This window comes from Aulonocara sp. 'chitande type north' Nkhata Bay, linkage group LG3, assembly GCF_057382095.1.
Source record: "Aulonocara sp. 'chitande type north' Nkhata Bay isolate Kocher_YH1m ecotype deep benthic linkage group LG3, A_spYH_male_GT1.1, whole genome shotgun sequence".
Classification (NCBI taxonomy): domain Eukaryota; kingdom Metazoa; phylum Chordata; class Actinopteri; order Cichliformes; family Cichlidae; genus Aulonocara; species Aulonocara sp. 'chitande type north' Nkhata Bay.
This window is the reverse complement of record NC_141346.1, coordinates 52,123,645-52,143,530: the sequence shown is the minus strand read 5'-3', so window position 1 is coordinate 52,143,530 and position 19,886 is coordinate 52,123,645. Positions and strand designations below refer to the sequence as shown.

General features: G+C 40.3%; 2 protein-coding genes across 2 annotated transcripts; both read right to left on the bottom strand.

Moving 5' to 3' along the window:
- Positions 1–22: 22 nt before the first annotated feature.
- LOC147336139 (uncharacterized) lies at positions 23–1,612 on the bottom strand. Its single transcript, XM_086286143.1, has 5 exons — positions 1,564–1,612; positions 1,094–1,438; positions 935–973; positions 705–812; positions 23–174 (listed from the first exon to the last, which is right to left on the bottom strand). Exons 1-5 carry the CDS (start codon positions 1,610–1,612, stop codon positions 23–25), a joined length of 693 nt encoding a protein of 230 aa, XP_086142269.1.
- Positions 1,613–12,707: 11,095 nt separating this feature from the next.
- LOC147336138 (uncharacterized) lies at positions 12,708–18,938 on the bottom strand. Its single transcript, XM_086286141.1, has 6 exons — positions 18,893–18,938; positions 18,386–18,730; positions 18,234–18,272; positions 18,032–18,142; positions 14,687–14,898; positions 12,708–12,827 (listed from the first exon to the last, which is right to left on the bottom strand). Exons 1-6 carry the CDS (start codon positions 18,936–18,938, stop codon positions 12,708–12,710), a joined length of 873 nt encoding a protein of 290 aa, XP_086142267.1.
- Positions 18,939–19,886: the final 948 nt, after the last annotated feature.

The following is a 19,886-nucleotide window of genomic DNA, read 5'->3' as shown; positions in this document are numbered from 1 at the left end:
AAACTACATCAGCAGGTTACTATCATATAGCATGAGCTCCACTTATTGAGTCTGTCTGGCGGCAGCATACACAACATGTGTCTCCAGCTCTGTCTGTGCCACAGACCTGCAGCTGCTTTTGCCCTTCATCTGTATATTCATCCCCGTGTACTTCAGATTTTCTGAGCTCACTTTCTGAAAATCAAATAGTTACACAGCTGAGTTTACAACACATATGTGAAATGTTTATTGACTTGTGGTTTGTACCAAAAAATATTTTGCATTAAATGGGATTTTTTGATTTTAATTCCATAATACCTTATCTATACCAGCTGGGCAGCACAGTATTAAACAAAATTTAATTAAGAATCCAAGTTAAGTTAAAATATTATCATATCCAATGAACTAAAAGAAATGAGGAGAATCTTAATGACATAAGTCCTACTGATGTTACAGTACTAAAATGTTTCCCTGCTGTGAGTAATAACGTTTTGCCTGATTCGGATAATATTTTAATATTTGGGATATTTGTTTTCAACTCATAACATTAAGCTTGTAAATTCTAATTTAAGACAATTTTTTTTTTACCTTGTTTCTCTCTGGTTTAGGTTCTGCAGATAAGGAGCAAATATAAACATATGATTAGCTCTTTAATACCACCATACTTTCCTTTGAATTTCAAATCAACTTATAAGATGAGGCACAAAAATTACAGCAAATTTTACCTGTTTGAAGTTTCCAGATTTTTAGAACCAGAACAATGACCACCACAGTGAGTAAACCCGTCACACCACTCAGGATGATGCTCATCACATGTGTATTACCAGGCTCTTCTGTAAAAGAGACTATAATAGAACATCACTCTAATTCAATCTGTTTGATTTACACGTAATATTAATAATAATAATGATCACAATGAAAAACAAAATGTTACGAGTCAGAAAAGTAATTTTACTTTCCGTCTTAAAACCCTCTTCTTCATTGGTTTCACCGCCTGTAAAGAAACATGGCTATTATAATATTTTGTGATTTCCTTTTTGTCTGTGAGCTGATTTTGGATTTCATATGAACATAAAACTAACCTGGAAGACAAAAGTCCTCCCTACAAGCTTACCTTGAATTCTTAACTCGACTGCATTGGAAATGACCGTATGCTTATTCACGTAAAATCCACAGAAATACAGCCCGACATCAGATAAATCCACTTGTGTGATTTTAAGAAACACAGAGGTGTTGTTGGAACTCATATTGAATTTTCCATTTCGAAATCCATCACAGAATGAAGCTTTGCCTTGAGATCCATACATAGCAGCAATACAGCTGGGCTTAGTTCTGTTGATAACTTTGAACCAGTCTGTCTGTGTTGGATGACTCGAAATGTTGGAGCACTTCAACGTGACTTCTTCATCAAGTTGGACCTCCACAGTCTGAAACTCAAAACCTGAAACAGAGATCCAGCCTGGAATGAAAGAACATGATGTTTATGTCTGAGCCTACAGTGTTACAGGACAACAACATCCATTATATCTGTTTAATGACTTCACTTATTCCATTATTTGAAAGTACTGAGGTGCCAGTACTTACTGAGGCTGGAGAGAAATAAAGCTGTGCTCAAGACGAAGCTCCTCATCATGCGTTTAATCCTGTAACTGCATGGATATGTTGTACAACACAACTCATATAAAGGGGTTCAGAGGGGCGGAGTGTATTTTTCTTTTTTATCTTGCCAGTGATCTGCCTATACAATGTAATGCTTTTGCATACATTTCTGTTTATAAATCCAGTTACAAAGTTTCCAAATGTTATCATTCCAAATTTTACCAAAAAACTTCACAGTGTGGCAGAAATTCATAAAAAGTAACTCAGAAACTCCCACAGTCCTCTTCTCGGCCCTAAAATGGTTTACATTTAAAACGAAAGAAGAATGTGGTACTTTGGCATCATAGTGGACCCATTTTGCTGTTGAATTTCAGCTTCACTGAAAATGCGTTGGAACAGACATTTATGAGAGATGTCCTGAAACATGTCAGAAGTTCTTATTTGAAGTGTGAGCTAAGTATTTATTTACTCAGGCAGAGGCAAAACCACGTGCTTTGTTTGTGGAGAACAGATTGCTGTATTTAAAGTGGACATGGAACACCACATTTATTAAGGCTATTTTACACCATAGAGCCCTACTCTCAAAAACTGTCATAGATGTAACACTGTCTGCGCAGCTGGATTTAAGAAATAAGTGCTTAAGGTTAAAGTTTTCAAAACATGTTTAGTTGGTTGGTTGCAATCAATAGATTTACTTTATTTATGTTAGCTAACTAATAATAGAACCAAGAACTGGATGGCCCTAAAACAAAGTTTTACATTAGGGATATACTGTCCACTTTCACTCTCTGTCTTATTAGGAGGTTCTTCATTGTTTGGCTAGCTGCACTGAGACAGAAAAACCTAACTGTTAGCTGTAATGTTCGGGTTTGTAAAACACTTTATAACACAATGTCTTTTCAGCTACTCCAAGCCGCTCTGCTCTTTGCTTTTGCTCTGGCTCGAGCTCTTTTCTAATCATCCACTCTCTCTGTCCCTCCTGAACTAGGGCTGGGTACCGTCACTGATTTCTACAACTGATTCAATTCTGATTCAAAAGTTCCCTATTCAATTCAGTTTGATTCCATCTTGACTCAGGAAGTCAGAAATATTATAATTCTGATAATTTATATTGGATATGTACTGTCAAAAGAACCCTCTAAACCTTGTAAATTAAAAAAATTAATTCCAAATTATTTGACTATTTCTCTGCAATCACAAACTCAATGTAAACTATTTAGGTATAAAAAAATTGACACTTGTGAGACTTCATCAGATGTTTTTGTGTCATGGTAATTAAAATATGAAGGAATTTTTCCTGGCCTGGCTTTTTATAGCAGATCAAAAAACAGAAGAAAACCATGAAACAACATATTAACATTACCTGATGCTGAAGTGAAGTAAAGTTACAGAGGTTTTATTAGAGACACAGCCAAGTGCTTTGCAATTTGGTATAAGTTTAAATTTCTTCAGTGCTGAACAGCAGAAATAAGGATTTCTTGTTGGAGGTCATTTTTGAAAAAAAACCCCAAAAAAAGAAAACAGCGGCCGACAGCACTGAACACAACGGTAGACTGGTGCTTAGTAAGCGAGTGAAGAATGCACAAAATAGACATTTTTAATGGGAAACTGGTCTTGAAGTACACTGAGAAGGAAGTGTGATTTGGTGGAAGCAAAGAGCAAAAGTAAGAGCGAATTCAAGCATAGTTTTGATCTTCTTTAACCGCTGGTTGAGTGAATTTTGGTTGGAGAGTGACAAAACCTGCTGTTTCGGAACCTGTAAGATTTCAGTTTTCAGCACCCGATAGTATATACGTACACACTACTGCTGTCTGGTCATCAGTGTTTGTCAAGTTACTTGAAAAAGTAATCAGTAATGATTACTTCCTGAAAAAAGTAATCCCATTACTTCACTGTTTACTTATTTTCAAAAGTAGTTAGTTACTTAGTTAATTAGTAACTTTTTAAAACATGATTTATCCCCTAAATAGGTGATAAAGCGATAGATCTTTCAGCCCAATTCTACTTTTTCTGCATAATCCATCATATAAATGTAATCAAATGAAAAAGTCTCTTTTTAAAACTTGTTTTATTAATTTTGATCATTTAACTTTATGCATCAAGCAAACATTAAATTATATGCAACATTCTCTGACTGGAAGAAATATGTTTAACATTTAAACCTATTTTCTACACATTCCAGCACATAAAATAAATTCGTTTTTTGTGTTTACACTCAGTCTTTCAAATAGATGCAAGTAAAACACAGCAGAAAATAAATAAAATCAAAGACTCAGCGGTCGTGGCTCCCTTTTTTCACCTGTATAGCAGGAGTGGGGCAGGTATGCTCTGGTGCAGGTGTGCCGCAGTGGTCAGTGGAAGGATACGGCAGTTTCTCTGTGAGTTTCCCATTACGTGGTAGCGTACTTGGTGCTTGCTCAGACGTTTAGGGTTTTTTTCACTGTAAAAATAAGTTTTCTTCCCACGCAGTGAACAGTGGACGCTAATGTTTTTGTCACTTTTCACGGAATCAAACTCAAAGTAAGGTCAGTATTTCTACGCTTTAAACGCTGCACGCTCATACTCTCTCCCGCACTCGATATGTTATCCATTTTTGATCTGCACACAGCTGTTGCCACGAATGTCGCACTCGCGTACGTCACTGTCATGAGACACACTCGCAAAAAAAAATCACGGTTTCAGTAACGCAGCGTGCTTACGGGAAAGTAACAGTAATCTAATTACCTTTTTTGCAATAGTAATCCCTTACTTTACTCATTACTTGAAAAAAGTAATCGGAACGCGTTACTGCCCAACTCTGCTGGTCATGCTTTGTGTTTACATATTTTGGGCAATCAGTTTACCTGCTCTTTAATCGTTTGTTGTTTTAGCTGTTTGGCGTTTGTCGAAATACTTTTATGAGCTTTAAGCTGAGATTCTGGCATTTATGACAAAATACATTTATATTTAAAATCAATTTCAAGAATTAATGAATTGATATTGCATTATTCACATTCAAATTGATTTGAATCAGGAAATCCATTTTTTAAACCTATCCCTATCCTGGACCCAGTATGCTACTGAAATAGGGAAAGTCTTGATGGTCATGATGAACCCTAACCCTGTGGCCTCCACCCTCCCCTAAGCTCTGTCTCTGCTGCTTCATTCCTCCCCTATAGCTGAGCCACCAGCCACACCCCACTACAGAGACCTTTCCACATATAAGCATACATGATCAGAAGATGTTAGTTTTCTTTGAACCTCCCTTCATATTTGAATAAGCAATGATGAAACAGTTCTAAGTGATGAAGTCTAATAAATCCAGATATAGATCTTCTTTCAGTAACAATCACTGTCCACTATCCTTCGCATTTAAAGCTCAGACGTTGTCCAAAACACACTCAATTTCACCCACCATAAATGAAAAACGAAAAAGATGGTAGCTAAAGTTAAACACTTTAAGATTTTGTCAAAACCTGCAGATTTTTGTGTTGTCCTCAGGTCAAAAATGACCCCAGGTGTATGGCAAACAAGTGTATGGGAATCCCGAGGACATCACAAGGGTTAACTAGTGATAAAATATTGGCTAATTCATATTTTCATTGTCTAATTGTAACATCTACCCATACCTGTATGGGATTTTTGAGCCTGATGTTTATATAACTCTAAATATTTATATAATCAATAAATTATCAAAAACAGAAGAAGATTTTAAGACCGCTCCTTACTGAATATCTTTTGCACACACACACACGTACTGAATGTGTTCTGTGACCATGGCAGATACACAACTTGCCTCTCTAAATATTCAAGGCTTGTGGTCCCTCTTGGTTAAAACACATTCAGACTGCTGTCATGCTGTCTGTATTGCTGTTTGTTGTCTTTGTAAAGATGAATAAAACTCATAAAGAGATCTTGGTTTGTGAAGTGCATTGAAGATGTCCACAACAAACTCTCAAGCACCTGTGTGGTGATACAGCTTGAGGGAGGATCAGTTTACTTCCACAACCATCTTCACTAACCAATCACTAAAACCACACACTTTTTTTTCTGGGGACATCAAGGCTTTTGTTCTCATGCAGAAGGCTGATGGCCAAACTTTCTGCACCTTCCTGATAGAAACTCTTGTTCAGATTCAGTAGCACACTAGGCTTTTATACTTTCCTTTAGCAATCAAAGTGCTTTATACTGCATGTATCTATTTACACAAGAACTTTTTTCTACACTTAAGTGCTTTCCATCCAATATTCACGCTCCAGTAAAACATTGGGAATCAATGTGGGGTTCAGTATCTTGCCCAAGGATACTTTGGCATGCAGACTGGAACAACAAGGGATTGAATTACGAACCTTCTCAAGAGTTGATGACCTGCCACCTTGTTTTTACATGCTATGATTAGTGTATTATAGGTTGTTTTTAAGGGTACATCTATAGCCTTAACTTGAAGACTATCTATCTATCTATCTATCTATCTATCTATCTATCTATCTATCTATCCATCCATCCATCCATCCATCCATCCATCCATCCATCCATCCATCCATCCATCCATCCATCCATCCATCCATCCATCCATCCATCCATCCATCCATCCATCCATCCATCCATCTTCATAACTACACTGGAGAAAGGAAGAGTGTCAACGTGTTTCACTTCCTGCCTACCTGAATGCGGAACTGTGCATTCTATGTACAATGCATGAAGCTGAGTGGAGTAAGCATGTCAGTGACAGCAGAATAAAGGCCGGAGTCTAAGATAAGAATGCCACACGTTCACACAGGCACCTCCCACAGTAGAACATTTAGGAAAGTTAAAGTCATAACATACATTCAAAGAACATGAGTGCTTAACTGAGTTAGCACTTTGCCACTAAAGAGGCATTTTGACAAAGGGAAGCGCTGCTCACTGAAGTTTTCTCTCAGAGCCCTTTTTTTCCCCCTAACCCTATCAGTAACCCTATCAGTAAATGCATGTGAAAACAGTGAATCCAACCTCTGCTCATGGTTAAAGACACTTAGATCAACTATATTCATTGTTCTGATGCATGCAAAGAAAGAATGAAGTGAAATAAGTAAGTGTGAAAACAACACAGTATTTGTTGCGTGTGGTTTTAAAGGCTAGCGTTTCTGTGGCTTTCAATTCGGCTGATAAACAGTGCTGTCACCACAGTGGAAAATAACAGGGGGAGGTGCACAAGACCTGTTGCGCGCCAGAATGTGCTCAAGAACATGGTCAGGCAAGAAAACTGTTGATATACACACTGTGTGAGGATGTAATAGAGGAAAATGAAAAAAAAAAAGTTAAAATAAATTTAGATGATGTAACTTTAGTACCACTAATGTACTTTTAAATCTGTGATTCCATCGTTTCCATCAGTAAAGAGGTGACTGTTGCAGGATTTTGATTTTCTTTGATTCTTAATCATCTGTAGTCTTGAAATCAGCGAATCCTTACTGGTCCTCACTGTTTTTCATGAAAGCTTGCAGGATTGAAAAAAATGTTTTAATTACATTTCATTATAAAACATATCATTATATTTTTCTAAAGTCTGTGAAAATACAAAGGTTGGTGTTATCTAGTCAAAAGACAGTACTTTAATATCCGCTGCCTCTTCTTAAACTTTGCTGTGAACCATTACTGACTGTACAGGCCGTGGGAGTTCAGCACTCAGACCACACTGTGAAGTCTCTTCCTGTCACGTGATCAGTATCTCGCTCATGCGTCCTTCCCACTGAACACCACTTGACTCTCCCTATTAGTAAACTTTATATGCCCTTCTTTTATTTGATATGAAGACAAATTAAGGCAGAAAAAAACAAACATAAAACTGTTTAGTCCAGGGTAAAAAAAAAAACTTAACCACTAAACGTGCTATCTCATCATGAACACAGAGAATCAGCTCTATGCACTGGCAGCATAAACAACATGAGTTTCCACTTGTGTCTCTTTTGCAGGCCTTCTGCTTCTGGGTGTTTGTGGGTGGAGTCTCAACACTGCAGAGTAAACAGAGCCCACATTCTGTAGGTGAAAAATTTACAGTCACATACAAAAACAACCACAGTCATTACTTTCATTATTCTTGACTGTGACAGTCTTAGCATATGAAAGATCATTCTGGGCTTGGCTCCAAAAAAAGTAGGGTGGTCAAGAGGCTAGGTAGAGTCTGACCACGCTTTCATTTGTAGAAGTAGCCCAGTCAAGGCAGGCGAGTCAGACCTCACTGCTATGACGCAACAGTAGCAACACTGCACCACTAGATATACTGTAGCACTCTGGCATGATAATTACTTTAACATACTAGTTGCACATTTGAGCTGGAAAAGTTTAACCATGATACATGAGGTTACTCAGTGTGTTGAGATTTGACACAGTGTCACAGCCTAATGAAGAAAATGCTGAAAACACATTAGTCTGTGTCATTTTTAACTGTGACATTTGTTCTTTACAGGATCAAGACAGGTAGGTATGAGATGATGATAAAAAAGCTTGGCTGTTGTAAAAAACACACAAAAAGAACAAAAAAACCCCAAAAGAAAAAGTATGTTGCAAAATCATTATTTCAGTTCAGCATGCAGCCCTTATTTAAGGAGCCTCTTTCAACCTGTCCAGGCTTTCACGTGGAGAAATGGTCTAGCCAGGCAGTGGGCCATCAAAACCCCTGGTAGCAACTATCAGTGTTGCCACACTAGGCTGCTTTTTTGGCAGATAAAGATAAAAGATAAAAACTGAAGAAACCACAGTTCTCAAACAAGGTGAGAGATTTCGCAAGTCTGGGGGCCACTGTGGGAAAAGCTTTATGTCCTTCAGTTTTGTCTAGTCTTGTATGATGTACAATAAGTATGATAGCTGCTGCTTCTCCATGGAAAGCTCTAAAAGTTGGAACCAGAATCTTGAAACGTGCTCTGGATTCAAGGCAGTGCAGCTGAATTAGCAATGGTGAGGCATCAGAGTACTTTAGTTTATGTGTCAGAGGAAGATAATAGCAGTGCAGTCTACAGGTTTGCTGTTTGCAAGCATCTGCACAGATAGCATGCTAGCCAAGAACCCAGAGTGGAACTAAAGCCAAGTGAATGTCAACCTCAGCCCAGCACCTTGTTCAAAGAGCAAAGCCAGCGACAGGTGAACTTCATCAGGCAACAAACTATTGAGCAGTGAGGCTGCAGCCTCTGTTTCTATCGGTTCATGTGTCTATAGATGAAACACTGATTTTTAGAAACAGAATAATGATGACTATAGTGAGTAAACCAGTCAGACAACCCAGAATGGTTTTCATCATGTGTGCGCTATCAGGCTCTTCTGTAAAGGCAATTATAATAAAACGTCACTCCAATTCAGTCTGGTTAAATTGCACACAATAATAATAACAATGATCACAATGGAAAAAGAAAAAAAAATTAAGAGACAGAAAAGTAATTTTACTTGCAGTCTTAAAATCCTCTTCTTCATTGGTTTCACCGCCTGTAAAGAACCATGGCTATTATAATACTTTGTGATTTCTTGTTTGTCTCTGAGGTATTTTTGGATTTCATATGAACATAAAACTAACCTGGAAGATTAGAATTCACGTATGCTTATTCACGCAAAATCCACAGAAATACAGCCCGACATCAGATAAATTCACTTGTGTGATTTTAAGAAACACAGAGGTGATGTTGGAAGTCATATTGAATTTTCCATTTTGAAATCATCACAGAATGAAGCTTTGCCCTGAGAGCCATACATAGCGGCAATACAGCTGGGCTTAGTTCTGTTGATAACTTTGAACCAGTCTGTCTGTGTTGGATTATAATAATAATAATAATAATGGATTGCATTTATATAGTGCTTTTCAAGGCACCCAAAGCGCTTTACAATGCCACTATTCATTCGCTCTCACATTCACACAGTGGTGGAGGCAGCTACAGTTGTAGCCACAGCTGCCCTGGGGCAGACTGACAGAAGCGAGGCTGCCATATCGCGCCATCGGCCCCTCTGGCCAACACCAGTAGGCGGTAGGGTAAGCACGCCATGGACACAATGACCAGGACAGAGAGCCCAGGGATCGAACCGGCGACCTTCCAGTTACAGATGCGCTTCCGACCGTTATTCATTGATAGTTTGTTTCACATAGCTCTTATAATGGGGTTAAAGGGATGGAGTGTTTTTTTTCTTTTTCATTTTAGTATTGACCTACCTATACAATGCAAATGCAGAGCTCTGATATCTGCAACACAGATAACAGCATGCTTTGATTGGATGAGGTAGAAATGGGACAAAGGGCGAGGTTTTACAAAAAATAACTGTCCAAATCTAACTGGGAAAATGTCTGGCACTGTCGAGTGCAGATCCACTGAGCGCAGCGCAAGCTAGCAAGACAGAAGCTAAGCTCGTTGGAACATGCCTCAACGTTACCCGAAATTGAACCTCCCCCACCCTCATTCAGATCTGGCCTTTGAAACTATTTTGGTCTTCATGTGAAGCATGACCCTGAAGGTAAGCACGTCATGGACAAAAGTAAAACAGTATGTCGGATTTTATTTTTTAATAATTTTGTTGTTTCAGCAACATTAAATTTAAAAACTGTACTTTTGAGTTAAAATATATATTTATAATTTTAATATATGACAAATTAAAAAGGCACGAACATTTTTTTGTATCGAAAAAATATCGAACCGTGACACCAAAGTATCGAACCGAACCATGAATTTTGTGTATCGTTGCACCCCTAAAATATATACTTCATTAAGCTAACCCCACTTAGCTTCTGAGAGCAGATGAGATGAGACATCCATGAGTTTGTATGTGATTGTACATTTAGTTGATTCTCTATGTGCATGAGGGTACAACATGTATGTTAGTGAAGTCATTATAACATTTTTGTGTCCGTTTTTCCTGCTGGTTTGTTTGTTTCTATCTTAATGAAACAAGAGCATACAAAGTTACTCATAGGGGGAGTCAAAAGGTCTTTGGGGGAGGGAGGTGTGAGCAAAATACTTGTCGCTTTACAGGAAGAGACTACACAGTGTGGTCTGAGCACAGTCAGAAGAGGTTCACATGAAGTTTAAGAAGAAGAAATGAAACTTGAACTACTTGCTTTTGACCAGATAAATCCAGCCTTTGTACATTTACAGATTTTTTTTTACCTATTTTAGAAAAAACATTGAGAATGAGAAATTACACACACACACACACACATATATATATGTATATATCTATATATATATATATATACTTTTTAAAAGAACAATCTGGCACGCTTTGATGAAAAATTATGTGTAGGTCATGACACTTATTATAAAGCACAACGGCTAATGAAAATTATGCAGCCAGGGATTGCACTAGAGCTGTTTCTTAGTACTGAATTAAATAATATCTTATGTGTATTCATTTGAATTTATTTTAACTTCGTCGGGTGTTTTCATTTTTCATTGTCCTCTATTACATCCTGACACAGTCGGTGTGTGTATGGGCAGCTTTCTTGCCTGACGATGTTCTTGTGCAGTCTCATGCTCCTCCCCCTGTAATTTTCCACTGTGGTGACAGCATGTTCTATCAGCTAAAACGAAAGCCCTTTTTCTTGCCTGCATCAGAAGAATAAATAAACAAAGGTGATCTGAGTAACTTTGACCATGAGTAGAGGCTAGTTTCACTGTTTTCATATTTGAGGGTGTTTTTGTTTGACTGATACTTGATCATTTTGCTTCATCTGTTTTTATTTATCATCTGTTTTTTATTTATGTTCCTTTCTCTCCATCATTTCCCTGAATGTGCATTATGCCACTTTAACAATATGTGTGGTTACATCTGGTTATAAACATTCCAATATTATGTCGCCTGCAGAGAGAACGACAGGGGCAGGTATGTGGTGCATCATGTGTCTTTGAGGAGTGGATGAAGACTGTTGCAAGGACATTCAGTTTATGTCTCTAGGTGAGGGTGGAAGACTCATGCCTGATGGATGGAGAGGTTTATCAGTTTCATTCATGCATCCGCTTCTTCTTATCCTTGTGAGGGTCACTGGAGGGGTGGGGGTGGGGGGGACTCCGAAGCGAAAGCACTGTATCGAACGGTTCAATACTGATACAAGTATTGTAGCACCACTAATATATTTACCCTGAATTTCCAATTTAGCTATGTTGCAATAGGCCTAGACTTCTGGAGAGGCTTCCCATGATGCATGTTTGTGTTTTTGTTCACTTTCTATATGCTTATAGATCACTGTGAATTTAGTCATTAGTCATTTTTACTCCACAGCATGTCTTTGTCCTGTTTTCTAACCATGGCAGATGGCTGCAGATCCCTGAGCCTGGTCGACACAGGCTTATTACTGTTAAAATAGAGTTTCTCCTTCCCACTGCTGCTTACTCATTCCCCTATGAGTAAGCAGCAGTACCTTGAGCTGAATATTGGAATAAGTTTGCCAGTCTAATGAATCTTGGTTCCTGTTATAACATTTTGATAGTAATGTCCGAATTTGTTAGAAACAACACAAAAGCATCAATGCGTCCTGCCTTATTTAAGGATTCAGGCTGTGGGTGGTGGTACCCTGGTATAAAATGGGTATCATTTGAACACTACGGCTTATCTCAGTTTGTCCAGTCCACCTATCTTTTCATGGCTGCTTCCATCAGGATAATGTGCTACAACAAAAAGCTCAGATCATCTCAAACATGATAGTGAGTTCATTAATACTTTCTTCCATCTCCAAATCCCAATCCAGCTGTGCACTGCTGGATATGGTGGAACAGATTTGCATATAGATGTGCAGTCAGCACATCTGTAACAACTGTGTGATGCTTTTTATGTTAATATGGACCAAAATCTCTGAGGAAAGTTTCCAGCACCTTGTAGAATGCCACAGAAAATTGAGGCACATCCAAAGGCCGACATGGCTCAGAGCTAGCTGTACCTAATAATGTCTCCTCTGAGTGTTACACACCCACGGGAGCTTTTCACCAGTTGTACTGTCAGGCGCTGTGATGTTGCTTCCTTTCACTGGTCTATTAGACCACTACGGTCTACATTTTTCGACTCAGACAAAAGTCTGACAAATAAGAAAGACACAGAAACACAATAAGGAGTACCCAAACATGGCCCAAATGCAAGTTTTATTTATGCTTTATTTATTCTTAATTCTCTGCAGTCAGGCAGGCAAAGGCTATCCTGTGAGTCTATCTTGTGGCAGCATAGATAACATGTGGCTCCAGGTCTCGTGTGGTAGGTCCACAGCTTCTTTTGGCTTTTTTTTGGAAACTTAGAGCTGCATAGTTCAGATCGCCTGAACTCATATTCTGAAATATCAAAGAATTTAGGTGAACGCTGTGTTTGTTAAAAATATGAAAAGTTGGTGGAGTTATAATATCTCAATAATAATGCCGGATACACATAACATCATTACATATGCAAATCTGTAACACTCAGATTAATGACTATAGAGTCACCATATTATCATGTACAGAAAAACATTGAGTGGAGATGTAATGACCCAAGCCATCACTGTGACGTACAGTTTATATTGAGTTTTGAAATAGCAAATTCATAGCAGTTTGCTTTATGCACACATAGATACTTCAATAAAATATGGTGGCTGCTTTGTGTTGTAACAACATGGAAGAAAGTCTTCCTTTCTTCTTCTTTGACTTAACAAACTTCATGCTAATGCTTCTGCTTTCTAAAAACAGAAGATGTCACGGGTCTGGGTCCGTTGGACCCAGTATGTGGAGTTTCATGTTTTTGTTATTCCATGTTTGAGGTTATTATGTTTTGGTTTTAGTTTGCATCAGGGATTGTTTTCTTGTTCTCTTGTTGTGTTTATGATGATGATTATGATGTTTATTATTTGAGTTTCATGTTTAAGGATTTGTTCTCTGTTGTATCTCACGTTTAGTTTAGTTCAGGTTCCATGTGTCATTCTGTCTGTCTCTCAGTGTCAGGTCTGCGTCTTGGTGTGGTGTTCTCATTTCCTGTTTTATTGTGAAGGTCTGGGTCTCATGTGAGTGTTCAGTTTTACCTCTGTCTCGTCTTGTTGATCATTCCCAGCTGTGTCCACCACCTGTGTGTAATTCCCCTGTGTTTCTCTGGGTGTATTTAAGTCATGTCCTCCGTTATTGTAGTTGCTGGTCCGTCTGTGTATTCCACCCTGCGTCATCTGTGTATCTACCATGTCACATCCGTGTGCTCTCCCTGCTGTCCATCGTCATTCTCCTCTGCTCGTTCTCATTCAGGTTTGTGCTTTGTAGTTTAGTTGTTTCCCAGTATAGTTTAGTTCCAGCTCCATTTGCCGTTTGTATTTACTTTCATGTTCAATAAACCACCTTTACACCTTCACGACTGCCTGCACTTGGATCCTCCTTCATTTCCTCCACACGGCTCACCTCACTCGCCGTGACAGTACGGACCAGCCAGAAATGGATCCAGCGGCATTCACCCCACCCACGGAACTTCGGGACCGCATAACGAACTCCGCTTCAAAATTAATCAACCTGTGGCTAGAGCATGAGGGAGAAGCATTTCTCTACCTTCTGGAAGCCAGGCTACAACAGCTTCTTTCCGATTATCCCTGGCTATTGGACTCACTGCACCCTCTGGTACAAAACTTCATTCTCCACGAACTTCACCTACACCCACCAGCCGCTACCGCTTCCCAACCCAGCCGGACGCCGGAGGTTTTGCCCGGCCCGCCGGAGGTTTTGCCCGGGAGGAAGCGACGATCGCGCCGTCGGCGCGTCGCCCCACAGCTGGAGAGTGGGACTTCGGAACTGCCGGCTGTGGTGAGTGGAAGAGACATTCCGTCTGTTTCACCAGTTCATATGACTGTTTATACCGGGGCTGTGTTTGTTGAGTCAGCTGCTCAGCCGGTAGCTCGGTTAGCTGCCCAGCAGTCGCTAACTCAGTCAGCCGCCCAATCATCACCTCCATTACAGTCACAGTCAGACCCAGTAGACACCATGTTACAGCCCATAGCCCAGTCAATAGCTCAGTTGGCAAGAGATTCATCAGCCTTATTATCGGTTCAGCCAGCCACTCCACCACCTGTTACTACTTCGCTACCTGTAGCTCAGTGGCCACCAGTTCAGCAGCCTGTCCACTCATTTACCCAGCCTTTATCCTCACAGCCTCATTACAAGCAGGGAACACACTCCACACAAACTGTAGCTGGTTCATTTAAGCTGGCCATCTCAGAGACAGTTGCTCCCTCTAGGGCCTCCCCAGAGGCTGGGTGCCAGTCACCAGCCGACTCTGGACCCCTAGAGGTCGAGATGCCTGCACCAGCAGCTTCATTAGAGGACTTTACTGAGCAGTCTCGGCCGTCATCCCCTGCTGAGAGCTCCAGTGAGTCCGCCCCTCTGCCCCTGTCCTCTGCTGGAGGACCAGAGGGACCCATTCAGCCGTCGATCCCAGCTGGAGGGCCTGAGGAGCCCAGCCAGCCTCAAGCCACGTCTGCTGGGGGTTCTGGAGAACCCAGCCAGCCTCAAGCCACGTCTGCTGGGGGTTCTGGAGAACCCAGCCAGCCTCAAGCCACGTCAGCTGGAGGGTCCGAGGGGCCCATTCAGCTGCCTGCTGCTCCATCAGCTCCGCCCACGCCGTCGTCTGGTCCAGCCTTCACTTCAGCCTCGCCTGGTCCTGCCTCCGTGCCTTCATCAGCCTCGCCTGGTCCTGCCTCCGTGCCTTCATCAGCCTCGCCTGGTCCAGCCTCGCCTGGTCCAGCCTCGCCTGGTCCTGCCTCGTCTGGTCCTGTGGTTGCCATGCCGCCGTCAGAGCCAGCTCGACCTGTTCCGCCTAGCCTCTGCCGGCCGTTTTCCAGGCCTATAAGGTGACATCATGGCCTTCGGGGACGGCCTCCGGAAAAGGTTTGTCGCCGCCGCTGGCATCGTGGCCGCCCTCCGGACTTCTGTTGCCACCCCCGCCTTCTGCATGGACGACCTCCTACGCGCCGCCACTGCCTTCCGCATTGCCGGCCTCCAGAACTGCATTCGCGCCGCCGTTGCCGTCCGCACGGTCGGCCCCCGGACCTGCTCCGTCGCCGCCGTTGCCGTGTGCACGGTCGGCCTCCTGAACTGTTTGCCCGTCGCCGCCGTTGCTGTGTGCATGGTCGGCCCCCTGACTGTGTTATGGACTAGTGAACAGTCGCGTTTTGGTTCTGGACTCTCGTGCTCCTGGTTTTTTGTGTTTCGGGCCCTCCTTCCTGGGCCCCCTCCGCCCGTCCTGGCTTGGTGCTTGTGCTTTTTGTTTGGGGCTGTCGGGAGCCAGCCCTTTGAGGGGGGGTACTGTCACGGGTCTGGGTCCGTTGGACCCAGTATGTGGAGTTTCATTTTTTTGTTATTCCATGTTTGAGGTTATTATGTTTTGGTTTTAGTTTGCATCAGGGATTGTTTTCTTGTTCTCTTGTTGTGTTTATGATGATGATGATGATTATGATGTTTATTATTTGAGTTTCATGTTTAAGGATTTGTTCTCTGTTGTATCTCACGTTTAGTTTAGTTCAGGTTCCATGTGTCATTCTGTCTGTCTCTCAGTGTCAGGTCTGCGTCTTGGTGTGGTGTTCTCATTTCCTGTTTTATTGTGAAGGTCTGGGTCTCATGTGAGTGTTCAGTTTTACCTCTGTCTCGTCTTGTTGATTATTCCCAGCTGTGTCCACCACCTGTGTGTAATTCCCCTGTGTTTCTCTGGGTGTATTTAAGTCATGTCCTCCGTTATTGTAGTTGCTGGTCCGTCTGTGTATTCCACCCTGCGTCATCTGCAGAGATGGGCAGTAACGCGTTACTTGTAACGCGTTACTGTAATCTGATTACTTTTTTCAAGTAACGAGTAAAGTAAGGGATTACTATTGCAAAATCGGTAATTAGATTACCGTTACTTTCCCGTAGGAACGCTGCGTTACTGCGTTACTAAAACCGTGATTTTTTTTGCGAGAATGTCTCATGACAGTGACGTAAGCAAGTGCGACGTTGGTGACAGCAGCTGTGTGCAGATCAACAATGGATAATATATCGAGTGCGGGAGAGAGTATGAGCGTGCAGCGTTTAAAGTGTGGAAGTACTGACCTTACTTTGAGTTTGATTCCATAAAAAGTGACAAAAACATTAGCGTCCATCGTGCGTGGGAAGAAAACTTCTTTTTACAGCGAAAAAACCCCTAAACTTCCGAGCAAGCACCAAGTAGCTACGACGTGATGGGAAACTCACAGAGACACTCGCGCGGATTCTTCAACTGACCGCAGCACACCTACACCAGGGTAACCCTCCGCCTACCCTGCTCCTGCTTTACAGGTGAAAATAGAGCAAAAGGACCGCTGAGTCTTTGACTTTATTTATTTTCTGCTGTGTTTTACTTGCATCTGTTTGAAAGAGTGAGTGAAAACACAAAAAATATTTTATTTTATGTGCTGGAATGTGTAGAAAATAGGTTTAAATGTTAAACTAATTTATTCAAGTCAGAGAATGTTGCATATAATTAAATGTTTTGCTTGATGCATAAAGTTAAAAGATTAAAACTGATAAAACAAGTTAAAAAAAGAGACTTTTCCATTTGATTACATTTTGTATGATGGATTATGTAGAAAAAGTAGAATTGGGCTGAAAGATCTATCACTTTATCACCTCTTCAGGTTGTAAATCGTGTTTTTAAAAAGTAACTAAGTAACTAAGTAACTAAGTAATTAATTACTTTTGAAAATAAGTAATCAGTAAAGTAACGGGATTACTTTTTGGGGGGAGTAATCAGTAATTAGTTACTGATTACTTTTTTCAAGTAACTTGACCAACACTGGTCATCTGTGTATCTACCATGTCACATCCGTGTGCTCTCCCTGCTGTCCATCGTCATTCTCCTCTGCTCGTTCTCATTCAGGTTTGTGCTTTGTAGTTTAGTTGTTTCCCAGTATAGTTTAGTTCCAGCTCCATTTGCCGTTTGTATTTACTTTCATGTTCAATAAACCACCTTTACACCTTCACGACTGCCTGCACTTGGATCCTCCTTCATTTCCTCCACACGGCTCACCTCACTCGCCGTGACACAAGAACTATTTCTTCGGCAGACAGAGTTATAACTAGCATTTTATTGTTATTGCATTTAATTTATAATCTTCGTCTAATTGCTTATATATAATAAAATACAATTTCTTTATTCTTTTATAATTTACAACTTTGACAGTTTTAAGTGACAACTCCTAAACAATATCTCTGCTGGGATTAATAGTGTTATATTGTTATAATATTCATTTTTGTTCATTAAAATAAACGGTTTAGAGTTCTTTCTCCTTGCTTGAAGGTTGAGGTTTTTCATAGAGTCATCAAATGTTTAATGGTTCTGTTAAATCATAAACATTTTATATAGAGAGAAAAGATGGATTTACCTCACTGCTTTGCTCTGGTTGCTGTTGTGGACCTAAAGGCCAAATATGAAATTGTAATTAGTTTATTAGCAACGCAGTACTTTGCTTTGGGTTTGTTGATCAGCAGCAAGAGTAGGTGAAACTAATTATAGCCACATTTACCTGTTGGAAGTTTCCTGATTTTTAAAACCAGAATAATGACCACCATAGTGAGTAAACCAGTCAGACCAGCCAAGATGATGCTCAATGGTTGGGTCGTTTTGTTGCACTCTTCTAAACAGTGTGGTTAAGATATATTTTTACAAGATGCTGAAAGTACTGCACAGTGAAGATTAAAATCTTTCCACTCATCACGGAATCTCACCTTCAGTCATAAAATCCTCTCCTTCACTGGTTTCACCACCTGTGACCATGATTGTTGTATTATTTTACAATTTTCTGTTTGTAGTTACTGTGTTTCCACATGACATGATGAGAAACACTAAAGTTGCAAAGAGGTTTTTAACCAAAACTCACCTTGAATTCTCAACTCTACCCTAGTGGAAATAATTATATGATAGTCCAAGAAAAATCCACAGAAATACAGGCCAGCATCAGACAGATCCACTGGCTTTATTTGAAGAAAGACGGCAACGTTGTTAGAAGTCACATTGAATTTTCCATTTTGAAATCCATCACAGAAAGAAGCTTGTCCATTGGAGCCATACATAGAGGCAATGCAGCTCAACGTAGCTCGGTTGACCACTCTGAACCACTCTGTATGCGTTGAACTTCTGGAAATGTTGGAGCACTGCAGTGTGACTTCTTCACCAAACTGGACCTCCACAGTCTGAAATTCAGAACCAGAGACAGAGAGCCAGCCTGAAACAAACACAAGATTCATCCTAGAGAGCGCAGTACCAGAATATTGTAACAGTGAAACTGTTTTAATGAATTTGCGGTGTCCTAATAATAAAATTGAAATACTGGAAGGTTAGCTGTTGCATAATTTGGAGTAGAGAGTAGTAAGGTACCACTACTTACTTATGCCACATTGAAACAAAGCTGTTATAAAGATGAGGCTCCTCATTGTGTGATTAAATCTGCCACTGATCGGATAGTTTGTAACACGCAGCTCTTATAAGGGGTTTAGAGGGGCGGGGTGTTTTCCTTTAACTTGCCAGTGACCTATCGGTAGTGTGCAATGCCTCTGCATGTAGTCAAGTTTCATCTGTTATCAATAGAATACATAAAGGTTTTGTACATGGAGATTCCATGCTTTTCAGATGCAAAAAGAATATCTCCTATGAAATTTTTATTATTTTAAACTATTATCCTTTTCTAGTCCCTAAACATCTGGTATAACATGGAAAAGAATACCTGCAGTATCATTATGTTATATTGGGTACAGTTTTCTATGGTTTCTATTTGGAGTTTTCTTTTTGAGGCTGATATGTGTCCTGGTGAAGCTCACCAACATTTTCACATTTCTGGTGCACACTCAGGTCTTTCTTAAATTTTACATGTAAAACAAGTGTAAAAACTTGTGTTCTGGTTACATACCTGTTTCAGCTTAGTACATAGTTTAGCCAAGGTTTAGCCAAGGCTGTGTGTGTGTGTGTCTACATCTAAGGTAAAATGTGATTTTGTCTGTACAGACGCAAAAGTAGGTTTACATAGTTTTCTGGGCGATACAGTCATGAAACTTTACAGGCGTGTAGCTCATTTCAGAGAACTTCTGTACATTAACATTAGCATTTTAATTATGCTGGTATTTTTGTCCCAGAAGTGAGAACATTTAGACAGGAGTGGATAGTGCTATGTTATGAATGCTAACATTAGCAGGCTTGATTATTCAGCAGCATTTAAAAGTTACAGACAAGAATTACAAAAAGTACAATTTACAGTCATACCTGCCAACTACTAAACCTTTTTAGTTCATAGTGACTCCATGACCACAGAATCACATACCTGTTTTAGTATTTTTCACATGGTTCTTCATACAGCATTGTAGTTACACAAAGACCAAATCCTTAAA

Bases quoted from the DNA above. Each gene is read 5' to 3' on its own strand.
- LOC147336138 (XM_086286141.1), bottom strand. From the start codon at position 18,938: ATGAGGAGCCTCATCTTTATAACAGCTTTGTTTCAATGTGGCATAA. The intron at 18,273-18,385 runs GTGAGTTTTGGT...TCATGGTCACAG, and splicing joins GGTAGAGTTGAGAATTCAAG to GTGGTGAAACCAGTGAAGGA. The intron at 12,828-14,686 runs GTTTGTGTGGAG...TTGATATTTCAG, and splicing joins GCTTAAATGAACCAGCTACA to AATATGAGTTCAGGCGATCT.
- LOC147336139 (XM_086286143.1), bottom strand. From the start codon at position 1,612: ATGATGAGGAGCTTCGTCTTGAGCACAGCTTTATTTCTCTCCAGCCTC. The intron at 974-1,093 runs GTAAGCTTGTAG...GTTTCTTTACAG, and splicing joins AGTCGAGTTAAGAATTCAAG to GCGGTGAAACCAATGAAGAA. The intron at 813-934 runs GTAAAATTACTT...TCTCTTTTACAG, and splicing joins AGAGGGTTTTAAGACGGAAA to AAGAGCCTGGTAATACACAT.